General features: G+C 41.2%; 1 protein-coding gene across 1 annotated transcript in view; it reads right to left on the bottom strand.

Moving 5' to 3' along the window:
- CCDC192 (coiled-coil domain containing 192) overlaps positions 1-8,199 on the bottom strand; it is a 328,348-nt gene extending 320,149 nt beyond the window's left edge. Inside the window, exon 1 of the mRNA XM_023738700.1 lies at positions 8,161-8,199. Coding sequence (XP_023594468.1) covers positions 8,161-8,199 — 39 coding nt within the window. The remainder of the gene's footprint in view (positions 1-8,160) is intronic.
- Positions 8,200-8,452: the final 253 nt, after the last annotated feature.

Raw genomic sequence — 8,452 nt, 5'->3', positions numbered from 1 at the left:
GTGAGGCTGCTTTCTCGTACCCCCGTTTGCTGGTCTCCAAGAGGAGTCCAAGGTGGCAGATCTGCACTGAGTTAGCTGGTAGGGGACTTCTGCATGAATCTCTCCTCACTCTCCGTTCTCTGTCAGTTTTCTCACTCCATTTGGTGCTTGGCTGAGTTCTTTAGCTCTTCATTTGATGTTTTAGGATTTCAGGATTGTTGTATTCTCTGTTCAGCTTAGTTTTTCGGATCTTTACTGTGGAGGGATGGCATGGTGCTTCTGCCTAGAGCATCATTTTTCCCAAGAGCTTTTTTTAAAATGTAAATGTCTTCCTGGTATGAGTATTGACCTGTCCTTGATTTCTGAGAGGAGGATGATTTTACTGGATATAGTCCAAGGATAGCCAATATCTCATTTCTCTCTCATATCATCTCATTTTATGGATTTGATGCCACAGATTTACAAATTACAAAATTAGCATTTCCAGCAACTAATCATGTTTCTGAGTTTTTCAGAAATATTTTAATACTGGTGTAAGGCAAACATTATTTGGAGGTAAATCTATGCATGTGTATTTATATACACATAATCATACACAGCCACAGAACACGTATATATATGTATACATGCATGCATATATGTATGTAAGGTGTGTGTATATACACAGAGAGAGATGCGAGAGGGAAGACTACGAGGAGGGAGTTAAGAACAGAAACCATTATACCATGTTCATTCCCTCTCTGAGCTTCCATTCACCTTCATCTTGCTCTTTGACCTGTTGTATTCTTCTATCCGCCTCTCTTCATCCAACTTCTCGCTAACATTTTCACTAGATCCACTGTGCGTTCTTCCCTAACTACATTGTCTTTGTTATTAGGTGCTGTTGAGTAGGTTCTGACTCACAGCGACCCGATGTACAACAGAAGGAAATACTGCCCTGTCCTGCACCATCCTCACAATCCTTGTTATGCTCGAGCCCATTGCTGCAGCCACTGTGTCAATCTATTTCATTGAGGGTCCTCATCTTCTTTGATGATCCTCTACTTTACCAACCATGATGTCCTTCTCTAGGGACCATTCCCTCCAGAAAACATGTCCAAAGTAAGCGAGACAAAGTCTCACCATCCTGGCTTCCAAGGAGCACTCTGGCTGTACTTCTTCCAGGACAGATTTGTTCATTCTTCTGGCAGTCCATGGTGTATTCAATATTCTTCGTCAACATCATAATTCAAAGGCGTCAATTCTTCTTTCATCTTCCTTATTCCATGGGTGTTGATTGTGGATACAAGTACAATGAAATCCTTGACAACCTCAGTATTTTCTCCATTTAGTATGATGTCGCTTATCAGTACGGTTGTGAGGATGTTTGTTTTCTTTATGGTGAGCTGCAATCCATACTGAAGGCTGTGGTCTTTGATCTTCATCAGTAAGTGCTTCAAGTCCTCTTCCTTTCAGCAAGCAAAACTGTGTCATCTGCGTATCTCAGATTGTTGATAAGTCTTCCTCCAATATTGATGCAAAGTTCTTCTTCATATAGTCCAGCTTCTCAGATTATTTGCTCAACATACAGACTGAATAACCATGGTAAAGGATACAACCCTGACGCACACCGTTCCTGACTTTAAACCACAGAGTATCCCCTTGTTCTATTCAAACAGCTGCCTCTTGGTCTATGTACAGGTTCTTCATGAGCACAATTAAGTGTTCTGGAATATCCATTCTTTGCAATATTAACCATAATTTGTTATGATCCACAGAGTCAAATGCTTTTGCATAGTCAATAAGACACAGGTACAGATCTTTCTGGTATTCTCTGCTTTCAACCAGAATCCATCTGACATCAGCAATGTTATCCTTCATTCCATGTCCTCTTCTGAATTCAGCTTGAATTTCTGGCAGTTCCTTGATGTACTGCTGCAACTGCTTTCGAACGATCTTCAGCAAAATTTTAATTGTGTGTGATATTAATGATACTTATATCACACACAAGGGTTGTATCCTTTCACCATACTTTTTCAATCTGTATGCTGAGCAAATAATCTGAGAAACTGGACTATATGAAGAAGAACGCAGCATCAGGATTGGAGGAAGACTCATTAACAACCTGTGTTATGTAGATGACACAACCTTTCTTGCTGAAAGTGAAGAGGACTTGAAGTACTTACTGATGAAGATCAAAGACCACAGCCTTCAGTATGGATTATACCTCAACATTAAAAAAAAAATCTTCACAACTGGACCAATAGGTGACATCATGATAAATGGAGAAAATATTGAAGTTGTCAAGGATTTCATTTTACTTGGATCCATAGTCAACATCCATGGAAGCAGCAGTCAAGAAATCAAATGATATATTGCATTGGGCAAGTCTGCTGCAAAAGACCTCTTTCAAGTGTTAAAAAGTAAAGAAGTCACTTTGAGGACTAAGGTGCGCCTGACCCAAGCCATGGTGTTTTCAATCACCGTATATGTATGCAAAAGCCGAACAATGAGTAAGGAAGGCCGAAGAAGAATGGATGCCTTTGAATTACAGCGTTGGTGAAGAATATTGAATATATCATGAACTTCCAAAAGAACGAACAAATCTGTCTTGGACGAAGTATAGCCAGAATGTACCTTAGAGACAAGACTTTGTCTCACATAGTTTGGACATGATCTCACATACTTTGGACATACTTTGGACATGATCAGGAGGGATTAGTCCCTGGAGAAGGACATCATGCTTGCTAAAATAGAGGGTGAGCGAAAAAAAGGAAGATCCTCAATGAGATGGATTGACACAGTGGCTGCAACTGTGGGCTCAAGCATAACAAGGATTGTGAGGATGGTGCAGGCCAGGGCACTGTTTCAGTGTTTCATTCTGTTGTACATAGGGTCGCTATGAGTCAAAATTGACTCGACGGCACCTAACAATAATAACATATATGTGTGTGTGTATATATATATATATGTAGTCCCTGGGTGGTGCAAACGTTTAACCACTAGACTACTAGCCAAAAGGTTGCTGGTTTGCACCCACCCAGAGGTACCTCAGAAGATAGTTCTGGCTATCTGCTTCCAAAAGGTCACAGCCTTGAAAACCCTATGGAGCGGTTCTACTCTGCACACACGGGGTCACTATGAGCTAGAACTGACTCTACAGCAACTAACCATACACTAACGCACATACATGAAAAGTGAGATAAAAGAGTTAAAATCAAAAGTGGACCAAGAAGAGTGGCAAGTAATAGCTTTAGTTCCTAATAACTGTGTGCAATTTACAATGTTATTTCTTTTAACACTTCTCTGCCTGTGTGTTCTCGTATGTCAGTGGAATATAGCTAATTTGCTTTGTAGAAATGAAATGAGCAATAACAAAGAAAGAAGCGGAGTTTAATAAGAATCACACGGCTTTAGAAGTCAAAATACATTGGTGGTACAAATATATTTACCACAATTAAAACAAACAAACATTGGTTAGAGTCCTGCTTTCTAATAAAATACTTGCAGAAACATAAAATGTTAGTACTGAAAGCTTCCCTAAGTGATGGATTAATTCATTTGTTAAGAGGCTTAGGAATCAGGCCAACTTGCTTTTGAATCTGAATTCTGCCACTCTGTAAAGTCATTTAACCTCTCTGAGCCTCAATTTCCTCATTTATAAAATAGGGACAATAGAACTCTCTGGAGGCCCCTAAGGCAAAGGATATATTTAATTTCTGCATCCCTTCCCCCATCTTTCCTCTTTACACCTCCCAACTACTCCGATTGGGTAGAGACCAGGTCACTGTCCATGAGAAGGTTGTGTACAAGGATATAGCTATATCTAGCACGTTCCCCTCTGTACAGCCGAATGGTCAGCTGACTCATGGCCTTCTCCAGCAGGGAGAATGGAAAGGCTCATGCGCTCCAACCTTTTTACTAGAGCCCTGAATTGTGGTTTTGGGCAGAGACTCAGTTGATACAAAAAGTACCACATCTTCTATTCTCTATGTCTCTTATGTATCTACCTGTTGAGAGCCTCATTGGAAACAGAGGTTTCTAGGCTAAAGTATTAATGGGTCCCTTGGCCGTATCATCAATAATAATAAAATATCTCATCACAGCATAAGCCCTAAAATTTACCTTATGAGGTCTTTGTGAAAACTAAATGAGAACGTTTTTAAAGCACTTAGCACAGTGTCTGGCACATAGCAGAAGCAAGTAATATGTTAAGTGCTAAGGGTCCCTGGGTGGTTGTTATGGATTGAATTACGTCCCCCCCAAAAAATACGTGTCAACTTGATTAGGCCATGATTCCCAGTATTGTGTGGTTGTCCTCCATTTTGTGATTGTAATTTTATGTTAAAGAGGATTACAATGGGATTGTAACACCCTTACTAAGGTCATATCTCTGATCCAATGTAAAGGGAGTTTCCCTAGGGTGTGGCCTGCACCACCTTTTATCTTACAAGAGATAAAAGGAAAAGGAAGCAAGCAGAATGGGGAACCTCATACCACCAAGAAAGCAGTGCCAGGAGCAGAGTGCGTCCTTTGGACCTGGGGTCCCTGTGCGGAGAAGCTCCTAGTCCAGGAGAAGATTGATGAGAAGGCCGACAGAGAAAGGCTTCCCCTGGAGCTGATGCTCTGAATTTGGACTTTTAGCCTACCTTCTGTGAGGAAATAAACTTCTCTTTGTTAAAGCCGTCCACTTGCGGTATTTCTGTTATAGCAGCACCAAATGACTAAGACAGTGGTGTAAATGGTTAATGCACTCAGCTGCTAACAGGATGGCTGAAAGTTTGAATTCATCCAGAGGCACTGTAGTGGAGCCCTGGTGGCACAGTGGTTAAGAGCTTAGCAGCTAACCGAAAGGTTGGCAGTTAAAATCCACCAGTCGCTCCTTGGAAACCCTATGGGGCAGTTTTACTCTGTCCCATAAGGTATCTATGAATCAAGAACTACGGCTGTTGATCTTTCTGTGAACCAAAAGGTCAGCAGTTTGAATCCACCAGCTACTCCTTGGAAACTCTGTGGGGCAGTTCAAACTCTGTCCTATAGGGTCTCTATGAGTTGGAATTGACTCGATGGCAATGGATTTGGTTTTGGTTTTAGAGGCACTGCAGAAGAAAGTCCTGCCAATCTGCTTCTGAAAAAACTGCTGTTAAGTGCTGTTTTAGATCATTCTATTCTTCCTCGTCAACATTTCTTGAATCTCTTCCATTCCAGTCCTACTATCATTGAGACAGAGCTCCCACTGTGTTGTATTAAAAATCTTGTTTCATTTGCTGGGCTTCCCCTCCCCACCCACCCCCAAGCTTTGCATTTGAATCCTGCTTTTGCTTGGAGGTTATATGTAAACCCCATTGTGCTTGTGTAGTATGATTAAGAATGTTGCTGACGTAACTTGTATGAACTCCCTACTTGTGAATCCCTTAAAAGTAACTTGCCTGCTTGACCTTAGGGAATAATCTTGGCAGCGGCAGCTCCCACTGACTCCTTTTTCTTGTACAATGAAAGAAAGGTGCCTTTTCTGTTCTCCCACATCGGTCTAGGTCTCTCGTTTACCGGCCAATACGAGTCATGCCGAGCAAGAACCTGGGGTTTCCACCTGGTAACATCATTATCTAGTTCAAGCTTCTTACTATGCAAGTTTCTCTGCCTGAAGAACCTCCCTCCAATTTCCCTCATCTATGCTGCATTCTGTTGCCAAATCCATCTTCCTAATGAGAGGTTCAAATTAAATCACTTCCTACTTGAAAAAAAAAAAATTACTCCTCTTTGTCTATCAGATAAATTGTTACAGCCACCAGCTCCTTGCTGCCTTATATATTAGCTATGATGCTTTTGGATACCAAGGTATGCAGAGCAAGACGAAGCTCTGTCTGGCCGGATGAATTTTTATCTTCTTTTTTTTTTTCACTTGGGGTATTTTTGTTTTGTTTTGTTTTGTTTTTGGCCACATGACCTCTGGCATCTCCATAGGAGCTGGTCAATGACTTGACAAATACTGGCTCAGAGAAAGATAACCAGTTTTTAAAAGCTGAAATAATATATTTTCTTTGGTAAATTCCCCAAACCATCACTGCCGACAAAGACCAGCAACCTGTATAACAAAGGGAAGAAGCTCAGGTTCCTCATACCACTGATTGGTAACACTGTGTCTTCAAAAGGCCAAGTACCTACATTTTACCCATCATTGGGTCTCATTTCTCTCTAAGAAGAGCAGGAATAACCAAAACTTTTCTGAAGCAGTTAAATGGAGCAACTGAAAGTGCAAAGGGAAGAGCAGCAAAACCTCATGCAAACATCTATCCATTTAGTACTGTTTTCTGAATGTCAGATGATGGGTGGAGCAGGCTCAAAAGTTTTGCTGTTCCAAGCTAATACCCAATACTGTTTTAATATTAGATCTGGTTATGATTATGAATATTTTCTCCTTAGTTTCACCTTCAAGACCAAAGTCTAATACTACTATTTCTTTCAACATGGATCCTACACACCAGTTCATCTCAATCAGTGATAATTCCACGACCATTCATATTAATTCCATGCCTCTCCTCATGCCACCCCCTTTGCCTGGAATACCATATAGTCATTGTTATGAATTGAATTGTGTCCTATCCAAAATGTGTGTTGGACTCCTAATCCCTATACCTGTGAATGTAATCCTGTTTGAAAATAGGGATTTCATTGTTATGTTAATGAGGTCATAACACTAATCACTTCTGAGTTATTAAAAGAGCTGATAGACACAAAAGCTCCTGTGCCAAGGAATCAAGATAGGAACCAAGGAGCCAAGGAACACCGGGGGCTATTGACAAGGAAGGAATCAAAATGGCTGTCTTAGGCAGGGTTCTCTAGAGAAGCAAAACCAGTAAAGTGTATAAATATATATAGATAGAGAGAGATTTATATGAAGAAAATGGCTCACACTGTTGTAGAGCCTGTAACGTCCCAAGTCCATGGGTCAGGATAGAGGCTTCTCCTGATTCATGTAGCCGCAGGGGCTAGTGAGCCCAAGATCGGCAGGTCGGAGGGCAGGTCTGTTGCTCACAGGCTGTGAAGACTGACGAATCCCAAGATTGGCAGGCAAGACCACAGGTAAGCTGCTAGTTCAAGCCCCAAGAACTGGAAGTCAGACAAACAGGAGTCAACTGCAGGATTCAGAGTGAGCAAAAGCCCCCTGAGCCCCTGCCAGAATGTCCACCCATGCTGGATGTAGGCCACACGCCCAAGGAAACCCCTTCAATCAGTTCACTACTCACAGCAGATCCCATTATGGAGGTGATCACATATCAAATCTCAACAGGGAAGTGACCACAACATCACAAAAAAAAAAAAAAAAAAAAACCCAAATCCGTTCCCATCACGACTACCAAAACACTGAGAATCATGGCCCAGCCAGGCTTACACACAATCTTAACCATCACAACCGCCAAGACCCTGATTTGGACTTTTAGTATCTAGAATTGGGAGAAAATAAATTTCTGTTCTTTAAAGCCACACACTTGTGGTGTTTGCATTACAGCAGCACTAGGAAACTAAGATAGTCATAGAATAGTAGAGCTGGAAGCAAAGTTGGAAATCATCTATTCCAGCTTGTAATTTTGTAAATGAAGTTCCCCAGGTCCTGGAACTCATGAAGTGAATTTTCTAACAGAGGTAAGGGCCCAGATCAGCTACTTTTCAGTCCTGTGCCTTTACTAACATATCATCCATTTTTCTTCTTTTTTTTTTCAAAGAGGGTACCACATAGCTTTTCTTTTTTGTTTCTTTAAATTTTTTTAATTGTACTTTAGATGAAAGTTTACAGAACAAATAGTTTCTCATTAAACAGTTTGTACACATATTGTTTTATGACATTGGTTAACAACCCAACGACATGTCAACACTCTCCCTTCTAGACCCTGGGTTCCCCATTACCAGTTTTCCCATCCCACCTGCCTTCTAGTCCTTGTCCCTGGCCTGTTGTGCCCCATTAGTCTCATTTTGTTTTATGGGCCTGTCTAATCTTTGGCTGAAGGGTGAACTTTGGAAGTGATTTCATTACTGGGCTAAAAGGGTGTCCGAGGGCCATACTCTCGGGGTTTCTCCAGTCTCTGTCAGGCCAGTAAGTCCGGTCTTTTTTTGTGAATTAGATTTTTGTTCTACATTTTTCTCCAGCTCTGTCCGGGACACATTCTTCCTCTTTTATTCCGATTTGGCTTATCGAAATTTTACCTGTTCCTCAAGGTTTAAGATGAATGACACCTCCTCCATGGTGGCCAACCAGCAATAACCCATTCTCATCTGCTTTCCCACTCTCAGTCTAACCTGCCTGACGTTTGCGATCTTAGTTCCCTTCTTGGATTTTACACATGTTGAAGGTAACGGTGATAGCCGATACAACAGATACCCAGTAAAATGCCTTCCACGTGGGAAACTCTTCGTGCATGTATGTCAAACAAATGATTGACCAAAGGAAAACAATGCAGCAACATGGAGCTTTGACTATTGAAACAATGAGAAAATG

This window comes from Trichechus manatus, unplaced genomic scaffold (genome assembly GCF_000243295.1).
Source record: "Trichechus manatus latirostris isolate Lorelei unplaced genomic scaffold, TriManLat1.0 scaffold00121, whole genome shotgun sequence".
NCBI classification, from domain to species: domain Eukaryota; kingdom Metazoa; phylum Chordata; class Mammalia; order Sirenia; family Trichechidae; genus Trichechus; species Trichechus manatus.
This window is presented reverse-complemented; position numbering and strand designations above follow the sequence as displayed.